At 41.8% G+C, this 23,121-nt stretch overlaps 1 protein-coding gene across 9 annotated transcripts in view; it reads left to right on the top strand.

Annotated features, from left to right (window-relative positions):
• Nucleotides 1-23,121, top strand: part of LOC132830043 (histone-binding protein RBBP4) — a 77,652-nt gene that overhangs the window by 12,261 nt on the left and 42,270 nt on the right. For all 9 annotated transcript variants that reach the window (XM_060847505.1, XM_060847509.1, XM_060847508.1 and 6 more), the window contains 4 exons: nucleotides 408-523; nucleotides 1,117-1,277; nucleotides 8,384-8,510; nucleotides 16,123-16,200. In XM_060847505.1, the coding sequence (XP_060703488.1) occupies nucleotides 408-523; nucleotides 1,117-1,277; nucleotides 8,384-8,510; nucleotides 16,123-16,200 (482 nt within the window). The remainder of the gene's footprint in view (nucleotides 1-407; nucleotides 524-1,116; nucleotides 1,278-8,383; nucleotides 8,511-16,122; nucleotides 16,201-23,121) is intronic.

The following is a 23,121-nucleotide window of genomic DNA, read 5'->3' as shown; positions in this document are numbered from 1 at the left end:
AGTCATTTCCGAGATGTGTTTGATGTAGGGGAGAGTAGCTAGGGTTTCTAGACACATTTGCTTCTTTAGGTTTGTTGCTGAGAAATCTGCGGACTGTGCTCATTGGGTACCTATTCTTTTTGAATACACTGGATTTGGATGGAATACAGAAGCAATCATCCCAGCTTAAACCTTGAATTTTTCCAAATAATGGCAATAATTGAAACTAATTAAAAGTTCAACTTTGCTCTACTCCCTGTTAACATCTTAAACTATTTAAATTTAATTGGTGGTGAAGATTTCAACAAGCCTGTTAATTGTCAGCCTTTTGACTTATCCATCAAATGTGGTATATTTTGTAAAATATTGCATGATTTATTTATTTTGGCGTAAAGTGGAAAAATGATTACTTTACTACAACTACACAGATCCCTCTGGTGAGTGCAGTCCAGATCTTCGGTTACGTGGGCACCAGAAAGAAGGCTATGGGCTCTCATGGAATCCGAATCTAAGTGGCCATCTACTTAGCGCTTCAGATGATCATGTGAGCATTGTCTTGTCACTTTTGTATTGTGGATTTTAGAAAGCAAAATGTATCTTGAGTGCCAAGGTCAGTATAGTTACCTACTTAAAGGATGGCCATTTTATATTTGTTCTAAAAGCAATGTATTTTTTATTATAAAAATCCAATCTGAATACTGGTTAGTAGATATGCATTTCAACAGTCATGTTTTAGTTGGTTGGACTTTGGACTCCACTATTTCATTTAGCAATAAATGTAGTCTGTCTTGAAAGTGGTAGTTTTGTTTTGTTTTGTTTTGGAAAAGTAAAACATCAAAATTGCATGCGCACTCATTCTGAATAAATATATCCTTTTTTTTAATTAAAAAAAAGCAGACTGCAATTCAAGCAAGGTATTTCAGATATTTCCAAATTTTAGAGGTGTATGCATTTCTGAATGAAATTCCGGCTTATGTAAGTTAGTTTTTTAGGTTAATGTGCTGCAAGCAAATAAAATGTTGATGTAAAGTTACTGATGAAATAAGTGCGCATGTCAGCTGACTAGAAATCGATACCAATATATAAGTTAACATCGCATTATAAACCTGATCTGTAACTGTTTTTGTTCTCCCCCAGACTATCTGCTTATGGGATATTAGTGCGGTACCTAAAGAAGGAAAAATAGTTGATGCGAAAACTATCTTTACTGGTCATACAGCAGTAGTAGAAGATGTGTCATGGCACTTGCTGCATGAGTCACTGTTTGGTTCAGTGGCAGATGATCAGAAACTAATGATGTAAGTTGATGAATTTTTCTCTCTCATTCATAGTGTCAATGTGGACTTGTTGGGCTGAAGGACCTGTTTTCACATTGTAGGGATTCTATAGTTTTAAAGTCTTTCAAGGTAGCAAAAGGCAAAATGGTGCAAATCTGAGACGAAAGCAACAAATGCTCAGAATAGTCAGGTTAACCACCCTCCACAGGAGAAGAGGGTAAGGTTAACTGTTCAGGTTTGTAAATGACTTAAGTGAAATGGGGAGGGAGGTGGTAGAGATGAGTGCAGCTAAGAGATACCTAAAAGAATTGAATAGAATTTGAAACTGACTGATTAGAGTTGAAAATCTAGCGTCTATCACTCAAAGTTGTCAAATGATGAATAATTGGGGAAAAGTATGAGGTTGTTCATTTCCAAAGGGAGAACAAAAGAATACTATAATTTAAATGGAGAGAAAACTACAGAAAGCTACAATACCGATTTGGGGACACGTGAATGAATCTCAAAGCTAGCCTATGGATGCAATGGATAATAAGGAAGACTAATGGAATGTTGGCCCTTATTTCATGTGAGTTGGAGTATAATAGTCATGGAGATGCACAGCATGGAAACAGACCCTTCGGTCCAACCCTTCCATGCTGACCAGATATCCAAACCCTAGTCACACCTACCAGAACCCAGTCCATATCCCTCCAAACCCTTCCTATTCATATACCCATCCAAATGCCTTGTAAATGTTGCAATTGTACCAGCCTCCACCAATTCCTCTGGCAGCTCATTCCATACATATACTACCCTCTGTGTGGAAAACATTGCCTCTTAGGTCTCTTTTATGTATTTCCCCTCTCACCCTAAATCTATGCTCTCTAGTTCCGGACTCCTCAACCCCAGGGAAAAGATTTTGTCTATTTATCCTATCCATGCCCTTCAATAATTTTGTAAACCTCTATAAGGTCACCCCTCCACCCCTGACACTCCAAGGAAAACAGCCCTAGCTTGTTCAACCTCTCCCTATAGCTCAAATCCTCCAAGCCTGACAACATCCTTGCAAACCTTTTCTGAACACTTTCAAGTTTCACAACATCTTTCCGATAGGAAGGAGACCAGAATTGCATGCAATATTCCAACAGTGGCCTAACCAAGGTCCTGTACAGCTCCCCCAACTCCTGTACTCAATACTCTGACCAATAAAGGAAAGCATATTAAATGCCGTCTTTGATATCCTATCTACCTGCGACTCCACTTTCAAGGAGCTATGAACCTGCACTCCAAGGTCGCTTTGTTCAGCAACACTCCCTAGGATCTTACCATTAAGTGTATAAGTCCTGCTAAGATATTTGCTTTTCCAAAATGCAGCACCTGTCTTTTATCTGAATCTGCCACTTCTCAGCCCATTGGTCCATCTGGTCAAGGTCCTGTTGTAATCTGAGGTAACCCTCTTCGCTGTTCACTACACCTCCACTTTTAGTTAATAAGTTTGCAGATGACACTGTACCCCTTATGCTCACATCCAAATCATTTATGTAAATGACAAAAAGTAGAGGATACAGCCCCGATCCTTGTGGCACTTCACTGGTCACAGGCGTCCTATCTGAAAAACAATCCTCCTCCAGCACCTTTTGTCTTCTACTTTTTTGAGCCAGTTCTGTATCCACATAGCTAGTTCTCCTTGTATTCCGTGAGATCTAAGCTTGCTAACCAGTCTCCCATGGGGAACCTTGTCGAATGCCTTACTGAAGTCCATATAGATCACATCTACCACTCTGCCCTCATCAATCCTCTGTCAAGCTATCCTGTCTATACCTGACATATGCTTCCTTCCTTTTCTCAACCAAACTCTCAATTTTTTTAGTCGTCCTGCATTCCCTAAAACTACCAGCCTTTCCTTTCACCCTGACAGGAATATACTTTCTCTGGATTCTCGTTATCTCATTTCTAAAGGCTTGCCATTTTCCAGCTGCCCCTTTACCTGCAAACATCTGCTCCCAATCAGCTTTTGAAAGCTCTTGCCTAATACTGTCAAAATTGGCCTTCTCCATTTTAGATCTTCAACTTTTAGATCTTGTCTATCCTTTTCCATCACTATTTTAAAACTAATGGAATTATGGTTGCTGGCCCCAAAGTGCTCCCCCACTGACACCTCAGTTACCTGTCCTGTTTTATTTTCCAAGAGTAGGTCAAGTTTTGCACCTTCTCTAGTAGGTATATCCACATACTGAATCAGAAGACTTACTTGGACTCACTAAAAAAGTTCCCCTCCATCTACACCCTTAACACTATAGCAGTCCCAGTCTATGTTTGGAAAGTTAAAATTCTCTCTCTCGTGCTCGCGCGCGCCGCCCTCTCTCTCTCGCGCGCGCCGCCCTCTCTCTCTCGCGCGCGCCGCCCTCTCTCTCTCGCACGCGCCGCCGCCTCACTCTCGTATGCGCGTTCTCTTGCTCGCCGTCCGCCCTCCCCGTCTCTCTCTTGCGCTCTCTCTGTCTCGCGCGCATGCGCGCCCTCTCTTTCTCATGCCCCCCCCTTTTCTCTCTCTCGCGCCCAACACCCCCGCTCTCTCTCTCGGGCGTCCTCCCAGTCTCTTAATCATGTGCTTCCTTTGTCTGTTCTTCTCCCTTTTAAAACTGCTGCTGTTTTGACATTTTTTTATTCCAAAGTTCAAAAACAATGCAACAGCATACAAAACAGTATTTGCTGCTCCTGGAATTCAAGGAAATCGCCTCCAACACCTAAAATACCTCAAAAAAAGTGAAATTTTACTGCGACTGATGTGGAGTACTTTGAGCAGTTTTGGTCCCATATTTAAGTAAATATATTATTTCATTAGAGGCAGTTTAGAGAAGGTTCACTAGTGTGAGCCAGACATGGAGGGATTGCGTTATGAGCAATGGTTAAAAAGGTTGGGACTGTACTCATTGGCATTTAGAGTGAGAGATGCTATCATTGAAGCATCTAGGATTCTTAATAGGTTTGACAGGAGAAATTTGACAGGATGCTTCCTCTCATAGGAATGTCTTGGACTAGAGGTCTTAGTCTCAGAATTAAGGGGTGCCAATTTTAGACTGAGATGAGAAGGCCTTTCTTCAAGAGTGGAGAATATTTAGAACTCTTGCACAAAACGGGGCAGGAAAGTGGACGTGAGGAGTGTTCCACCTGGCACGAGGAGCTGAGCAACCTACTCTTGTTCCTATTTTGTACAGTTATATTCCATGTTTCCTCAGTAGAAACGTAACAATGTGATATTCGTTCTTGACTCAAACAAATTATTTTTAAAAAGTTTGATCTTTACGAACATGTAACCTTGATCACTACTCTCATTCTTTCCTTATTTATCATGGCCTGATGAGACAGTTGTAGAAATTAAGTAATTTCTGCCACATCATGTGATACAAACCAGGTGCCAATATCTTGTTATCTATCTCAACTGTCTCCTCTTCACTGTTTTAAATTTGTTCCTGGAATGGATTGTCCATCCATAAATATTATTCCCCCCAAAGAAGTGTGCAATCCTTGTATAGATACACTCTGTAATATTGATCCAGTGGCAGAAGGAACTGAAATATTGTTGCAATTCAGGATGGTATTTGGCTTGCAGGAACTCGAGAACTGCTGCCCTCATTCCTCTAACTTGTGCAGGTTGTTTGGAAAATGCTATCTTTGAGTTGTTGCCATACATCATCTACACCTTTTTTTCTTCTGTTGGTTTTACTAAGTTGGTCATTGTATTTTTAAAAAGCCCTTCATGAATGAATTGTAGGTTGTTAGGTAGCAGTTCACACCAGTTAGATCCATGCTTTTTACTTATTTATTTTCATTTTTTGGCTGTTGATTGACTTTGACTTTGGTTACTTAATCTCCAGTCACCATCTTATGACAGACCTTCTCTTGTTTTTCATTATTCCCTTTCTTTGGTTCTGAAAGCACGTCATTGATCTGAAACGGTATCTTTGTTTCTCTGTACACATAGCTGGAGTTGTTTCAGCATATTTGCTTTTATTTATGGAGTTGTGTTTTATTGTTGTTTTGCATTGATGTTGGTTAGCTCAGTTGATTGGATGATGACAAGAATGAGGTGTTGAATGATGGCAGTAAAGCAACCCAATCCTCTGTAATGGCTGTAGTATGTCATGAACATCTGCACCTTGTTTTGCTCCCCAGCTTGAAACAGAGATTCCACTCAAGTTGCATAACCATTTCATATATAATCATGTATTACAAAAGAGGCTCTTCAGCCCATCAAATATATACTGCTAAAAATAAAAGATTACCGATATGTGGACTTCACCAATTTCTTCATTTTTCCCCTCCCTCTCTTCCCCTTCCCCCCCACCTTATCCCAGTTCTAACCTGCCATCCTCATGACCTGTCCTACCTGCCAGTCTTCCTTCCCACCCATCCCGTCCTCCCTCCTCTCTGACCAATCACCTTCACCCCCCCCCCCATTCACCTATTGTACTGTTAGCTATCAGGTCCCGTTTCAACTGCCTCTGCCTGAAAGAAACGACCCAAGCTTATTCAGTCTCTCTTCATAACTGAAATACTCCATCGCATGCAACACCAAGGTAAATTGCCTTTGCCGCATCCCCCCTCCAGTGCAATCACATCCTTCCTATATGTGTTGACCAGAGTTGCATGCAGTACTCCAGCTGTGGCCTAACTTGAACAATTCTGACCTGCCTTCCTTACGCTTATTATCCATGCTGTCACTGTTAAAGGCAAGAATCATATAGCAGCTTTAACTACCCTATTAACTTTTTTTGCCACCTTCTAGGACCTGTGAATGTGCACCCTACGATCCCTCTGTTACTCTGAGCTTCCTCATTTAGTTATTTGTTGAGTATTCCCATGTCTCACTTCCTCTTCAAAGTGCATCATCTCACATAAGGGGGGCAGCTGGTCAGTGGATGGGTGGAGACAGGGCTCAGAGAAGGTCAGACAGGCCAACGTAGGAATTGTTGATAGTAAGTTGGGGAAGAAGAAAAGCTGATAAGGGGCAATGAGTAGATGAAAATGGGCTTGCTGTGCTGAAAGCAGTTTGTCATGACCGGGTGTCAAGGTGGGTAAAGAACCTGTAAGGAGGTGTTCACGCTCTAAAACTTCAGCTGACCCAAGACAGAAATGTGGCCGGGAACATGGTGATGCATTGAAGTGGCAGGCTGACCACATCACCTACTTTTTGTGCATAAAAATGATCAGGTTTCCATTTGGCCATTTGAAAGACAGAAGGAATGCCCACCAATCACCTATCTGTTTTCCTGCAATGATACTTTGGTGATTTAAAAAAAAACAAATGTTATCTTCAGCTCCTGTTTTTTATTCTTGCTGTTGGCCTTCTCAGGCAGGTCTGCTCTCTTTACGAAGCTGCTTACTCGTACTGCCATGTTGCTTGAGAAGCCGTTGACTTTGTGCGCTCCCCTGCTCTGTATGAAACTGTTGTCCCAACACCAGTGCACTGTTTTATGAGCTCCGGCTCCTCCTCTCTTGCTTAGTGTGCTTCAAAGTGATGCAGCCTCACAACGATACTAACTCACTGAAGGCACCTCCCAGACCCCTTAACTTCTCATGTTACCTTCAATTCATGCACCCCTATTCCTAGCTGTCCCTCTTGCAGTGCTTTAGAATTGATTGAGAACTTGTCTGCTTGAAATTGTATCATCCCTCTCATCACTTCACAATTTTTGTTCATTCATGCATTAATTTCTTTTTCCCTGTTAGCTGCTCAGTCTACAGACTGTCTACATCCTGTTGACATCTATCACTATCCTCAGTTTTAAACTTTGAAATGTGGTTCTGCACAGCCAAATACAGTTCATTAATATGGATCAAGAAGAGTAGAGTTCCTGGTACTGACTTACCAATATACTCTGCTGCATCCTGGGAGGTGACAAGAGTCAACCATTTAACCTTCACATCTTGTTCTGCAGGTTGATTAAATTGTAGTTGATCATCTACTTCGCGTCCACTTGCCAATGCTATCTCTATATTCCTTGATGTTGGTCTCCAGAAATTTATCAATGTTTGTCTTTAACATGTTGTATGATAAGTAATCTAATCTAATCTAATTGCAGTTACATGATCTTTTGGGGAAGAGAATTCCAAAGATTCACCACTTTTGGGAGGGGGAGAAAGTTCCTTCTCTACTCAGTCTTAAATGGCCAGTCTTTTATTCTGAAATTATGTCCACAGTTTCTAGACTCACCAGCAAATAGTCATTGAATCTATATTTGTCTTTTTTATCTGAAATCATTCTTCATTATACTTGTTCCTTATTTAAAGTCCTACCCCACCACCTTTTTCATATTGCTTGTGCTCCACGTGCCAATCTTGGATGTCCACTGTCTCTGCAGTGACAATTAAATGATACCCATTTACATTTGTGCATTCAAGTCATCAGTCCTTTTTAACAGATGACATTGTTATAAGCCAGATCATTCAAGCACTCTTGCGCATTCACTCAAAATATAGGAAGGAGACACGGCATTGTGGTTGACTCTTAACTGCCTTCTGATAATTAGGATTCAGCAATAAATGCTGTGTAGCCAGTGATGCCCTCATCCCATGAATGAATGAATGAATAAAAAAATCCTCTCCGCTCCATGGTTGGGTCTAGACTGCTTCCCCTTGCTCCTGTTCTGGGTCACCTGACCCACACTTTTAAGGCAACACACCCAACTACATAGATAACAGGAAGGCAGGAGGTTTAGAGGGGATTTGAAGAAAATGTTCTTCACCCAGAGAGTGGTGGGGATCTGGAATGCATTACTTGAGTGGATGGTTGAGGCAGGAGAGATTTCAAACTGTAAAAGTACTTAGATGAACGTGTAAAATGTCATAACATTCAAGTTTTTGGACCAATGTAAGAAGTAGGATATTTTTGGCACTGCAGACTTGATGGGCAAAAGGGATTCTTCTGTATTGTATGATTCTTTGATACCACTAAGTGTCCATTTAAGAGTTTTCAGAAATTTCTGACCATGTTACAGTTGAGAGAAAAATGCCTGCGTATAGCCAGACTCGTGTTAGTTTTGTAAGATATACTCTTAGAAAAAATATTGTATTCCATGGTGCAGTGTTTGGAAGAGAAGCATGATTTTCTTTTGCCTTCATTTTAAATTAATCTTTTCATGCAGCTGGGATACAAGATCTAACAATACATCTAAGCCAAGTCACTCCGTTGATGCACATACAGCAGAAGTGAACTGTCTCTCATTCAATCCTTACAGTGAATTTATCTTAGCAACTGGTTCTGCTGATAAGGTAAGACGTTTTTTCATAAATTCAACACACCAGGTAGTGAGGGCATGCTTTATACAGTGATTATTTTCGCTGTACTTAACTGCAACTCTGAATTCAACTTTTAAATGAAACCATTAATTACTAAGTGCATTCTTAATTTTTTTTTCAGTTATCTTCATACTGATGTCTTTACAGTGAAAAATGTACCAAATTGTTTCTTGGTTAGATTGGGAGAGAATGAGCAAAACCTGATATTTAAGAGGAGTAGAGCAACGCTGAAATACTTAATGAGTATTTTGTTGGTATTTATGAAGAAAAAGAAAACTAACGAGAAACAAAAGTGGCTAATGAAATTGATGAGGAAATGGATGAATGAAAATTGAGGGGCAGGACATTCTGACAAGAGTAGTTAATACTCAAGAAGGGGAAACTTTCTGGTCTGAATGGCCTGCTTCCCAGGTCTTAAAAGCAAGTAGGATTGGAGATAGTAAAAGGTTTACACATATGAGAACAAGGGTTGAGTGGTCTCTCCCTCTTCCCACTCTTCATTTAACTGCAATTTTTGAAAAGGATCTGTCAATTTGAGAGTATTTTAACTCTTAAGTACCGTGATAAAAGACAAAATAAAGCAGGATTTTTGAGTTTCTTTAAGGATTATTATTGGGTTCAACTCTGTCTAACTAAGATAATAAAGAATGAACTCAGTCTTTTACATGAATGTTCACATACATCACATTACGGAATGAGAGGATCGATTCAGCAATTTAGGGTCCAGTAAAATTAAAGGAGCTCTAGAACATAGAACTTGGATATAGGACTAGGCAATTTGGCTGTTTGAATTCTCTTCAGTATTCAGTAAGATTATGGTTGATCTGATTGTGGTCTCGGGTCCTTTCCTGTCTGGCCCCCATAACCCTCAGCTCTCTTGCTTATCAAAGATTTATCTAACTATCCCTTTAATACAGACACCCAGCCTACATTGTTCTCTGAAGAAGAGAATCCTACACTCTAACAACCCGCTGAATGGAAAAAATACCTCATCTGTTTTAGTATTCTTTAGTAACCTCCTGATCTTAGTGTCTCCCACAAGATGAAGCATCTGCTGGCTACCATACCAATCCCCTCCCACCTGAATGTTTCTATACAATCACCTCTCATTCTTATAAACTACAATGGATATAAACCTAACTTGTTCAAGTATTCTTCATGGTCTGAACCCATCATTCCAGGAATGAATTGAATTAACCTCTTGTGAACTGTTTCCAAAGGAGTAATGGCCCAAGTTTCTGGACAATTGGAGACTGGCCGTAACCCTGAAAGATGTGCCGAGGCTATGCAGAAATGCTGATGCCGCTGACAAAAAGAAATTGGAAGTTGATACATCGTAGTTTCAATGTTAAATGATCATTAAAGGGGTACAGTCAGTATGCGAGATTTCATTTGAGCTCAAGAAAGCCTTAGTGATTAAATCTGGGAATTTGGTTTGAAATCTGAATTCAGTATATGGAGGAAAGAGGAGCTTTAAGCAAGATGTAGTGTGCTGAGTCAGATGTTTGATGAAGTGTCAGGAGGAGCCTTGTTTAATATCACTATTTATGGGTAGCAAATTATTTTGAACATGACATCTGTCAATAATTGCTTGCATCTATAAGTCATAGAGATGTACGGCACGGGAACAGACCCTTCGGTCCAACTTGTCCATGCCGACCAGATTTCCCAACCCAATCTAGTCCCACCTGCCAGCACTCGGCCCATATCCCTACAAATCCCTCCTATTCATACACCCATCCAGATGCCTTTTAAATATTGCAATTGTACTTGCCTCCACCACTTCCTCTGGCACCTCATTCCATGCATGTACCATCCTCTGATTGAAAAATTTGCCCCTTAGGTCCCTTTTATATCTTTCCCCTTAAACCTATGTCCTCTAGCTCTGGACACTACTACCCCAGGAAAAAGACTTTGTCTATTTACCCGACCCATGCCCCTAATTTTATAAACCTCTATAAGGTCACTTCTCAGCCTCCAACGCTCCAAGGAAAACAGCCCCAGCCTATTCGACTTCTCTCAATCGCTCAAATCCTCCAACCCCGGCAACATCCTTCTAAGTCTTTTCTGAACCCTTTTAAGTCTACAACATCTTTCCGATAGGAAGGAGACCAGAATTGCATGCAATATTCCAACAATGGCTTAACCAATGTCCTGTATTCAGTATTCTGGCCAATAAAGGAAAACATACCAAACACCTTCACTATCCTATCTAACTGAGATTCCACTTTCAAGGAGCTATGAACGTGCACTTCAAGGTCTCTTTGTTCAGCAACACTCCCTCGGATCTTACCATTAAGTGTATAAGTCCTGCTAAGGTTTGCTTTCCCAAAATGCAGCACTTTCTATTTATCTAAATTAAACTCCATCTGCCACTTCTCAGTCCATTGGCCCATGTGATCAAGATCCCGTTGTAATCAGAGGTAAGCTTCTTTGAGGTGTCCACTACACCTCAAATTTTGGTGTCATCTGCAAATTTGCTAACTGTACCTCTTAAGGTCACATCCAAATTAATAATATAAATGATGAATAGTGGTGGACCCAGCATGGATCCTTGCGGCACTTCACTGGTCACAGGCCTCAAATCTGAGAAACAACCTTCCAACACCATCCGCTGTCTTCTACCTTTGAGCCAATTCTGTATCCAAACGACCAGTTCCCAGCTTATTCCATGAGTTACAACCTTGCTAACCAGTCTCCCTGAGGCAGCACCTGTTTCTTCACCACGAAAACCTGCTCAGCATCTACAAGGCACAAGTCAGGAATGTGATAGAATACATGGGTGGCATGGTTGCTCAGTGGTTAGCACTGCTGCACAGCACCAGGGATCCAGCTTTGATTCCAGCCTGGGGCGAATGTCTGTGTAGAGTTTGCATATTCTCCTCGTGTCTGCATGGATTTCGTCTGGGTGTTCTGGTTTCCTCCCACAGTCCAAAGATGTGCAGGTTAGGTGAATTGGCCGAGCTCAATTGCCCATAGGGTCCAGGGATGTGCAGGTTAGGTGCATTGGTCAGGGGAAATGTAGGGAATTGCTCTGGATAAGACCCTCCCTGGAGGGTCAGTGTGGGCATGTTGGGCTGAAGGGCCTGTATCCACACTGTAGGGATTTTATTCTATGAAAGCACCTTCCAAACACGTGGCCTTGACTATGTTGACGAGGAAGTGTAACAGACACCTGAAATACTATCACTACACGTTCTTCTCCAAGACCCCATTGTGCCTTTGAAGTATAATCACCACTTCTTCAGTGTTACAAAATCAAAATCCTGCAACTCCCCTCCCAGTAGCACTTTGTGTATATTTGTACGAGATGAACTGCAGCAGTTCAAACTGGTGCTCATCAACACCACCTCAAGGATATTGGGGAAAACAGCCTAGTTGCCTTTGCATGCATCCCATGAACGCATTAAAAATGTAGTGTAAATAAAGTTAAGACTGAGGTGCAACAGAGTAAGGTAGCATAGTAGTTGTTACTATTTTAAGGCATAGACTGAAGACCATTTCAAATTTTGCTTGAGTAGGTGGGAAACTAAATAACTAATCAAATCGGCAACATTTGTAAGGGTGACCACAAAACTACTGAATTATAATATATATTTTTCAAAAACTGGTTTATTAATAGGGAAGGAGACAAAATAGGGCTAAAAGTAAGCAATTTGGCCCCTTATGTCTTCTATATTTAGCCCCTCAAATCTGTACTGCCATTCCATAAAATTCTGGCTGATCTGAATATAACCTAAAACACACATGCTTGCCTACACTGACAACATTTTAACCTCTTAGTAAGAATTTATCAGTTTCTACCTTTAAAATATTCACATGCAGTGCTTTCTTTTCCAGAGGAATGTTCCAAAGAGGTTTACCTTTACCTGCGTAATGTGTAGTTCCAATCTCCTGTCCCTGAAGTGTGACTACCTCCTAGTACAAAGAATTCAGTTAACATTCCTACTTGCTGATGCGTCAGTGTGGTAGTTCAGCTTCCATCTTGTAGTTTGAGCAGAAGCTGTTCAAACTGCCATAGACATGCTTGGTTCAGATTAAGCTTGTATCCAGGAACTACCATGCACTGCAACTGTGAAACATTACCTGTCTAACCATCGTTAATGTGTTTTAAGGAACTAACTAATTATTGTGTTCAGTGTTATACGGATCTCTTTTTATTAAGCTTGCAACCAATTCCTATATTTTGAGCTTCAGAAATAGAATAAAACCTAATCATTTACCAGGTACTTAACAGTTAAGCAAAGTAAGAATCTAGTTTGGGAGGTTAAACAAGTTTAGATAAAAGCAACAGAGCATCTTTTTGCTTTCCTCACCTTTAACTGTCTGAAGTATTTTACTCTAGCACTCTGTTCCAAGGCACACTCCTGTGCTAAGCCACATAAAGTTGGCTCCTAACATCAAAGTCTGATTCACTTAATGAATATCCAGTTTAATCTGGCTCTTAGTTACAGTGCTCTTTCAGTGGACTCGTTACAAAAACCTTAAGGCTGGCAACTGTAGAATTTAAACTGTAGATTTCAGTTTCATGCTAACTATAAACCACAAACTAAATTAAATTTGTACAGAATAAAAATCTTCGACTTGCTTACCTAACCACTGTATTCACTCAGTCTAATCAATAAGATGACGGTTGATCTGTTTGTTTTGCATTCCAAATTGCATCTACCCACTAAGCTTTGATTCCTTTTTGTAAGAATCTATCCACCATTGTCTTAAAAATATTCCATGATGTCACCTCCATCACCTTCTGAGGCAGAGTGTTTCAAAGTTGTACAACTCTGAGAATTTCTTCTCATCTCTATACTGAAAGGATGACCCCATTTTTAAAATTCTGTCCCTTAGTTCTGGACTTACCTATAAGAGGAAACATCCTTTCCCTATCCGCCATGTCAAGATCTTTGACAATAGTCAATAGGTGCAGGAGTAGGCCATTTTGCCCTTTGAGCCTGCACCACCATTCAATATGATCATGGCTGATCATCCTTAATTAGTATCCTGTTCCTGCCTTATCTCCATAACCCTTGATTCCACAATCCTTGAGAGCTCTATCCAACTCTTTCGTAAGTGAATCCAGAGACTGGGCCTCCACTGGGGCAGAGTATTCCACACAGCCACCACTCTCTGGATGAAGAAGTTTCTCCTCATCTCTGTCCTAAATGGTCTACCCCATATTTTTAAGCTGTGTCCTCTGTTTCGGCACTCACCCATCAGCGGAAACATGTTTCCTGCCTCCAGAGTGTCCTATCCTTTAATAATCTTGTATGTCTCAATCAGATCCCCTCTCAGTCTTCTAAACTCAAGGGTAAACAAGCCCAGTTGCTCCAGTCTTTCAGCATAAGGTAGTCCTGCCATTCCAGGAATTGACCTCGTAAACCTACGCTGCACTCCCTCAATAGCCAGAATGTCTTTCCTCAAATTTGGAGACCGAAACTGCACACAATACTCCAGGTGTGGTCTCACCAAGACCCTGTACAGCTGCAGAAGAACCTCTTTTTGCTTCTATACTCAATCCCTCTTGTTATGAAGGCCAGCATGCTATTAGCCTTCTTCACTACCTGCTGTACCTGCATGCTGGCCTTCATTGACTGGTGTACAAGAACACCCAGATCTCTCTGTATGCCCCTTTACCTAAATTGATTCCATTTAGGTAATAATCTGCCTTCCTGTTCTTGCCACCAAAGTGAATAACCATACATTTATCCACATTAAACTGCATCTGCCCACTCACCTAACTTGTCCAGGTCACCCTGTAATCTCCTAACATCCTCATCACATTTCACCCTGCCACCCAGATTAGTATCATCAGCAAATTTGCTAATGTTATTACTAATACCATCTTCTACCTCATTAACATATATTGTAAAAAGCTGCGGTCCCAGTACTGATCCCTGCGGTACCCCACTGGTCACTGCCTGCCATTCCGAAATGGAGCCGTTTATCACTACTCTTTGCTTCCTATCAGCCAACCAACTTTCAATCCAAGTTGGTTCTTTGCCCCCAATACCATGCGCCCTAATTTTGCTCACTACCTTCCTATGTGGGACTTTATCAAAAGCTTTCTGAAAGTCCAGGTACACTACATCTACAGGATCTCCCTCGTCCATCCAGATGTGTTGTAATTTCATCCTTTATAATAGACTCCAGCATCTTTCCCACCACTGAGGTCAGAATAACTGGTCTATAATTTCCTGCTTTCTCTCTCCCACCTTTTTTAAAAAGTGGTACAACATTAGCCACCCTCCAATCCGCAGGAACTGATCCCGAATCTATCGAACTCTGGAAAATAATCACCAACGCATCCACGATTTCTCGAGCCACCTCCTTCAGTACCCTGGGATGTAGACCATCAGGCCGCGGGGACTTATCAACCTTCAGACCTAACAGTCTCTCCAACACCAATTCCTGGTGGGAACTTGTAGGCTTCAATCAGATCATCCCTCACTCTTTTAATCTTCACAGGAACATGCTCAGTCTGCCCAAACTATCCTAGACAATTAACTCATTCCAAGTTTAAAGCTACAATGAATTCTGCTGAAGAGACATATCAGACTCGGTATTAACATTTTCTCCATCCACAGGTGCTGCCAGACTTGCTGAGTTTGTTCATTTTTTTTTTGTTTTTGTCAATCTAGGATACCTCCTGCACTATCTCTAATGTATTTGTATCTTCCTCTACATAAGATCAAAACTCTGGATGTAGATTTGCTCACTGAGCTGGAAGGTTCAGTTTCAGAAGTTTTGTTACCATATTAGGTAACATCTTCCGAATGAAGCACTGGTGTTGTAACCTGCTTTCTATTTATATGTTTGCGTTTCCTAGGGTTGGTAATGTCATTTTCTGTGGTGACATCATTTCCTATGGTGAAGTCATTTCCTATGCTTTTTCTCGGGGTGGTAAATGGGGTCCAAGTCAATGTGTTTGTTGATAAAATTCTGGTTGGAATGCCATGCTTCTAGGAATTCTCGTGCGTGTCTTTGTTCGGCTTGTCCTAGCAGGGATGTGTTGTCCCAGTCAAAGTTATGTCTTTCCCTATACATCCTGCAACTCAACTTTCAAGGAACAATGAACCTGCACTCCTATGGTCTGTGTTCAGCAACAATGCCTCGGACCTTACCATTAAGTGTATAAGTCCTGCTGTGATTTGCTTTTCCAGAATGTAGCACCTCATCTATCTAAATTAAACTCCATCTGCCACTCTCAACCCGTTGGTCCATCTGTCAGGTAACCTTCTTCGCTGAGGTAACCTTCTTTGCTGTCCACTACACTTCCAATTTTGGTGACATCTGCAAACTTACTATACTTCCCATGATCACATCCAAATCGTTTATATAAAATGATGAAAAGTGAACACAGCACCAGTGGATTAGTGTTAAGAATTCTGAAAGTGATGCTTTGTGTACAATAATTACATTTTAGCTAGAAGCTCCTTTTCATATTTGCGTTTTCAGCTTTGTGTCTGCACTTTGGATGTTAAATAGGTTTATTTAATTATTGATAGTCTTTATCTTATTTTGTTAATCCTTCTTTCTAGTTAATTATTAATGTGTAATTCTAAAAAGGTACATGTTTTATTTTTTACAGACTGTAGCATTGTGGGATTTAAGAAACCTGAAACTAAAGTTACATTCCTTTGAGTCACACAAGGATGAAATTTTCCAGGTACAGCTGTTACTTATGCAGCTTTGGGTACGGGGACGAAAGCATATGAAATAATTATTGAGAGATATGCTGAGTTAGAGAACCGTCCTTTATCTTGGGTCCGCTAGGGTAAATGTCCCATTCTTTCTTTGCAATTGTTACACCGGAAGGAATAAGTTTGTCAAGTCTGAATCCTGCTCCTTACTTGAAAGTGTAATTTCATGAGAAGCAGTTCAAAGATTAGGTCACCGACCTCCCAGGAAGAAGTGATTATTCTAAAAGTTGGACATCCTGCCATAGTCATTATCATGGCATCATATTTTGCATGCAGTGTCACAGGCATCACTATCCCAGAGTACTTTTTGTAGCATTGTGGTCCACAGGGTGGAGTGATTACCTTGGAAGCCCTCAATGTTGACTGTGGGCCACATGAAGATTCATGACACCAGGTGAAACCTGGGAAAGGAACCTCCCACTGACAACCACTTGCTGTGTCCCTTTCGACACCTCTCTGATAAATCGTTGCTTTTCAATGTTGAAAATCAATTAAAAGAAGCGTGGTGGGAATCAGGGGCACAAAATGTACTGAGTGGGTTTCAGGGTCATCACCAAGATTGACTTGGTAGTACTGCTACAGACTAACTGATCAAGCCATAAAGAACGGAGCTGCTAGACTGGGTCTGTGGCAGACTGAGGGAACCAAATACAGGTCGTTCTGTTAAAACATGTTTGTCAATGCAAATTGGCTATAATGCGATTCACAAATTGTGGACACTGTTTGGATAACGTGAATTTTCTACTGAACAGGTAAAGCATTTTTTTTTTTACAGTCGTTTTCTACTCCGTGATTTTGTATAGTGGTTTCCCATAGCGTGATTTTCTGTAGCATGAGATCGCAGAGGAAGGCAACCATCACGTTATATCAGAAGACCCTGTCGAGAGAAAAGGATACTTGACCTAATTCTCTCCAATCTGTATGTTGCAAATGATTCCTGACTTTCTTGGCAGGAGTAGTCACTGCCCATTCCTTGTAGAGACAGAGTCTTTATCATGGTGAAACCCCCTTAATTGTGTTGTGTGGCTCTTGCACCATGCTAACTTGGGTAGACGTTGAACGGATCTAGCAATTTAAACTGGGTGGTTGATTTGTAGTGTACTGTAATGCCAATAGCATTGATTCAATTCTTGCCCCAGCTGAGGTTACCATGAAGGAGTCTTCTTGACTACTGTCTCTGCATGAGGCAAGGTGACCTTGGGTTAACTCACCACCAGTTGTCTGTTTCTGTTAAGAGTGCAGCCCTAGGGTCTAGTGGAATATGGTCACTTCACCCTTTATAAACAATTTCCACAAGTGACTTCTTACCTTTGCTATTTCTCATTTCTTCCCAAACACACACTACGTCATGATCCCCAAAACCAAAGTCAGCTCTCTTTTGTACTGATGCCTTGTTTAAAAGCTCTTTCTCCACATTTTTCTACTTTTCTGTCCTACCTAATTGTCATTAATTTTTGACCAAGGCCATTAGAGGAATGGCTACAAGTTCACCTATTCATTATTTAAATTTGTTATTAATCCACTTATTTTGTTATAAATGATCTGTCTTTCAGATACAGAACCTTTCGTTCATATTCTCTCTCTCTCTCTCTCTCTCTCTCTCTCTCTCTCTCTTCCCTCCCCTCTCTCAATATGTCAACTGTCTAGCCCCATCTATTGTGATATTGAGGTTTGTATACTTTATCCTTTCCTGTCAGTCATTGAGCACAGAAACCGACCCTTTGGTCCAACTTGTCCATGCCGACCAAGTTTCCCAAACTAAACTACTCCCTCTCATTTGCCTGCATTTGATCAAATCCCTCTAAACCTTTCTTACTCATGTACCTATCCAGATGTCTTATAAATGCTCTACCTGTACCTGCATCTGTCAATTAATTTCACACACAAGCCACTCTGTGGAAAAAGTTGCTCTTCATAGAGTCATACAGCACAGAAACAGACACTGGTCCAGCCTGTCCATGTCAACCATAATCCCAAACTAAACCAGTCCCACCTGCGTGTGCTTGGCCCACATGTCCCATTTAAAGCTTTCTCCTCTCCCCTTAAAAAAATGCCCCCCAGTTTTGTTTTCAAACAATGTTAAGAAAAGACCTCTGCTGTTCATCTTATCTATGCCTCTCCTGATTTTATAAACCTCTATAAGATTAGATTACTTACAATGTGGAAACAGGCCCTTCGGCCCAACAAGTCCACACCGACCTGCCGAAGCGCAACCCATCCATACCCCTACATTTGCCCCTTACCTAACACTACGGGCAATTTAGCATGGCCAATTCACCTGACCTGCACATCTTTGGACTGTGGGAGGAAACCGGAGCACCCGGAGAAAACCCACGCAGACGCGGGGAGAATGTGCACACTCCACACAGTCAGTCGCCTGAGGCGGGAATTGAACCCAGGTCTCAGGTGCTGTGAGGCAGCAGTGCTAACCACTGTGCCACCGTGCCGCCCACTAAGGTCACCACTCAAATCTCCTACGCTGCAGTGAAAAGTGTCCCAGCCTATCCAGCGTCTCCTTATAACTCAAACCCTGCAGTTCTGGCAACATCCTGGTGAATCTTTTCTGAACCCTCTCCAATGTATTATCCTTCCCAGAGGAGGGTGACCAGATCTGTATGCAGTACTCCAAAAGTGGCCTCATCAACATAATGTCCAACCTCAACATGATGTCCCAACACCTATGCTCAATCTTTTGAACAATGAATGCTGGTATGCTAACTGCATTTTGTAACCAGCCTGTCTATCTGTGATGCATCTTTCAAAGAACAATGCACCTGAACCTCGAACAACACTATCTAGGCCTGACCATTAATTGGACAAGTCCTGCCCTTGTTTGACCACAATGCAATACCTTGCATTTATCTAAATTAAACTCTGTATGCTACACCTCAGCCCATTGGCCCAAATGATTAAAATTCTTTTATAATCTTGGATGATCTTCCTCATGGTTGACTATACCACCAATTTTGGTGTCATCCACGAACTTATTAACAGTGTGTCCTAAATTCCCATCCAAATCATTTTCTATAAGTTACAAACAAAAGTGGACCCAGCACTGGTTCCTGCAGAACAAAACTGACCACCGGCATCCAGTTCAAAACAAACAACTTCAACTTCCACCGCCACCCTCTGTCTCCTACTGTCAACCAATTTTTATATCCAGTTGGCAAGCTCTCCCTGAATAACATTTAATTTTACTGATGCGTTTACATTATTTCCATATTGTTGCCATGCTCTTCTCTATTTCATAAAATCCTGACCGTGTGGAAGCAAGCCATTTGGCCCATCAAGTCCACACTGACCCTCTGAAAAGCATCCCTGTAACCCCACATTTATCATGGCCAATTCACCTAGCCCACACGTCCCTGGACACGATAGGCAATTTAGCAAGATTTGTCTATCTACCCTGCCCATAATTGGTCTGTATGAAGAAATCGGAGCACCCAGAGGAAACCCATGCAGGTACGGGGAGCATTTGCAAACTCATCATAATTGTCTGAGGATGGAGTGGTGTTTGTTGTGAAGTAGCAGTGCTAACCATTGTGCCACACATCCATCAGATCTTGCCAAACTTTTTTCCTGCACCCTACTATTTACCTTAAAATCCTCTGTTCTGCTCAAGTTATGCAAATCACCAGAAAACTAGCCTCAGCAAGGGTCAAGTAAAGACTATACAGTGGTGCAGCTTTCATTTTCCCCAGTACAGGTTCATGTGCCTTTTAATTTTTGAGATGTCTTTTTGTAGAAGTTGCAGAATATTGTGATTTTTGTGCAAGACTGAGTCTTTTATAAATTGTTCATAAATAATACTCTTATTTAATGTAAAAGTTAGTGAGACAATTAAATCACTATCAAGTTATAATTAGGCTAATTAGTCAAGTTAGATTCAGGGAGAGCTTGCCAATTGGATGCCAAATTGGCTTGAAAGTAGGAGACACAGGGTGGTGAGGGAGGGTTATTTTTTGGACTGGACACATAGGGTTAAGGAGAATCCAACAGGTTTTTTACAAATATGTTAAGGACAAAAGGGTAACCAGGGAGAGAATAGGCCCCTCGGAGATCAGCACGGCGGCTTTTGTGTGGAGCCGCAGATGGTGGGGGAGATACTAAACAAGTATTTTGCATCAGTGTTTTCTGTGGAGAAGGACGTGGAAGATATAGAATGTAGGAAAATAGATGGTGACATCTTGGAAAATGTCGATATTAGAGGCGGGAGTGCTCGCTGTTTTGAAATGCATAAAAGTGGATAAATCCCCAGGACCTGAGAACTCTGTGTGAAGCTAGGGAAGTGATTGCTGGGCCCCTTGCTGAGGTATTTGTATCATCAATAGTCACAGGTGAGGAGCCAGAAGACTGGAGGTTGGCTAACGTGGTGCCACTATTTAAGAAGGGTGGTAAGGACAAGCCAGGGAACTATAGACCGGTGAGCCTGACGTTGGTGGTGGGCAAGTTTGAGGGAATCCTCAGGGACAGGATGTGCATGTATTTTGAAAGGCAAGGACTGGTTAGGGATAGTCAACATGGCTTTGTGCGTGGGCAAATCATGTCCCGCAAACTTGATTGAAATTTTGAAGAAGTAACAAAGAGGATTTATGAGGGCAGAGCGGGAGGTGTGATCTATATGGACTTCAGTGAGGCGTTCGACAAGTCCCCCATGGGAGACTGGTTAGCAAGGTTAGATTTCACAGAATACAGGGAGAATTTGCCATTTGGCTACAGAACTGGCTCAAAGAAAACAGAGGGCTCTGGTGGAGGGTTGTTTTTCAGACTGGAAGCCTGTGAGTGCCACAAAGATCGGTGCTGGGTCCACTACTTTTCGTCATTTATATAAATAGAGTCATAGAGATGTACAGTGTGGAAACAGACCCTTCGATCCAACCCGTCCATGCCGACCAGATATCCCAACCCAATCTAGTCCCACCTGTCAGCACCCGGCCCATATCCCTCCAAACCCTTCCTATTTATATACCCATCCAAATTCCTCTTAAATGTTACAATTGTACCAGCCTCCACCACATCCTCTGGCAGCTCATTCCCATACACGTACCACCCTCTGCGTGAAAAAATTGCACTTTAGGTCTCTTTTATATTTTTCCCCTCTCACCCTAAACCTATACCCTTTAGTTCTGGACTCCCCGACCCCAGGGAAAAGACTTTGTCTATTTATCCTATCCATGCCCCTCATAATTTTGTAAACCTCTATAAGGTCACCCCTCAGCTTCCGACGCTCCAGGGAAAACAGCCCCAGCCTGTTCAGCCTGTTCCTGTAGCTCAGATCCTCCAACCCTGGCAACATCCTTGTAAATGTTTTCTGAACCTTTTCAAGCTTCACAACATCTTTCTGATAGGAAGGAGACTAGAATTGCATGCAATATTCCAACAGTGGCCTAACCAATGTCCTGTACAGACGTAACATGACTTCCCAACTCCTGTACTCAATACTCTGACCAATAAAAGAAAGCGTACCAAATGCCGCCTTCACTATCCTATCTACCTGCGACTCCACTTTCAAGGAGCTATGAACCTGCACTCCAAGGTCTCTTTGTTCAGCAACACTCCCTAGGACCTTACCATTAAGTGTATAAGTCCTGTTAAGATTTGCTTTCCCAAAATGCAGCATCTCGCATTTACCTGATGAGATCATAAGAGTTAGTAAGTTTGCAGATGACACAAAAATTGGAGGTGTAGTGGACAGCGATTACCTCAGATTTGAACGGGATCTTGATCAGATGGGCCAGTGGGTTGAGGAGTGGCGGATAGAGTTTAATTTAGATAAATGCACGGTGCTGCATTTTAGGTAGGCAATTCTTAGCAGGACTTAGCACTTGATGGTAAGGTCCCAGGGAGTGTTGCTGAACAAAGAGACCTTGGACTACAGGTTCATAGCTCCTTGAAAGTAGGGTTGCAGGTAGATACGATGGTGAAGAGAAGGTGTTTGGTATGTTTTCCTTCATTGGTTAGACTATTGAGTATAGGAGTTGGGAGGTCATGTTGCGGCTGTACAGGACATTGGTTAGGCCACTGTTGGAATATTGCGTGCAATTCTGGTCTCCTTCCTATCGGAAGGATGTTGTGAAACATGAAAGGATTCAGAAAAGATTTACAAGGATGTTGCCAGGGAGAACATAGAAAAATACAGCGCAGTACAGGCCCTTCGGCCCTCGATGTTGCACTGATCCTAGCCCACTATCCTCCATATGTCTATCGAATGCCCATTTAAATGCCCATAAAGAGGGAGGGAGAGTCCACCACTGCTACTGACAGGGCATTCCATGAACTCACGACTCGCTGAGTAAAGAATCTACCCCTAACATCTGTCCTATACCTACCGCCCCTTAATTTAAAGCTATGTCCCCTTGTAACAGCTGACTCCATACATGGAAAAAGGTTCTCATGGTCAACCCTATCTAAACCCCTAATCATCTTGTACACCTCTATCAAGTCACCCCTAAACCTTCTTTTCTCCAATGAAAACAGCCCCAAGTGCCTTAGCCTTTCCTCATACGATCTTCCTACCATACCAGGCAACATCCTGGCAAACCTCCTCTGCACCCGTTCCAGTGCCTCCACATCCTTCCTATAGTATGGCGACCAAAACTGCACACAATACTCCAGATGCGGCCGCACCAGAGTCTTATACAACTGCAACATGACCTCAGGACTCTGGAACTCAATTCCTCTACCAATAAATGCCAGTACGCCATATGCCGCCTTCACAGCACTATTTACCTGGGTGGCAACTTTCAGAGATCTGTGTACATGGACACCAAGATCCCTCTGCTCATCCACACTACCAAGTGTCCGACCATTAGCCCAGTACTCCCATCTTCTTGTTACTCTTACCAAAGTGAATCACTTCACACTTAGCTACATTGAACTCCATTTGC

Source organism: Hemiscyllium ocellatum, chromosome 30 (assembly GCF_020745735.1).
Source record: "Hemiscyllium ocellatum isolate sHemOce1 chromosome 30, sHemOce1.pat.X.cur, whole genome shotgun sequence".
NCBI classification, from domain to species: Eukaryota; Metazoa; Chordata; class Chondrichthyes; order Orectolobiformes; family Hemiscylliidae; genus Hemiscyllium; species Hemiscyllium ocellatum.
The sequence above is the reverse complement of the archived record's forward strand: the minus strand, read 5'-3'. Positions and strand labels throughout refer to the sequence as shown.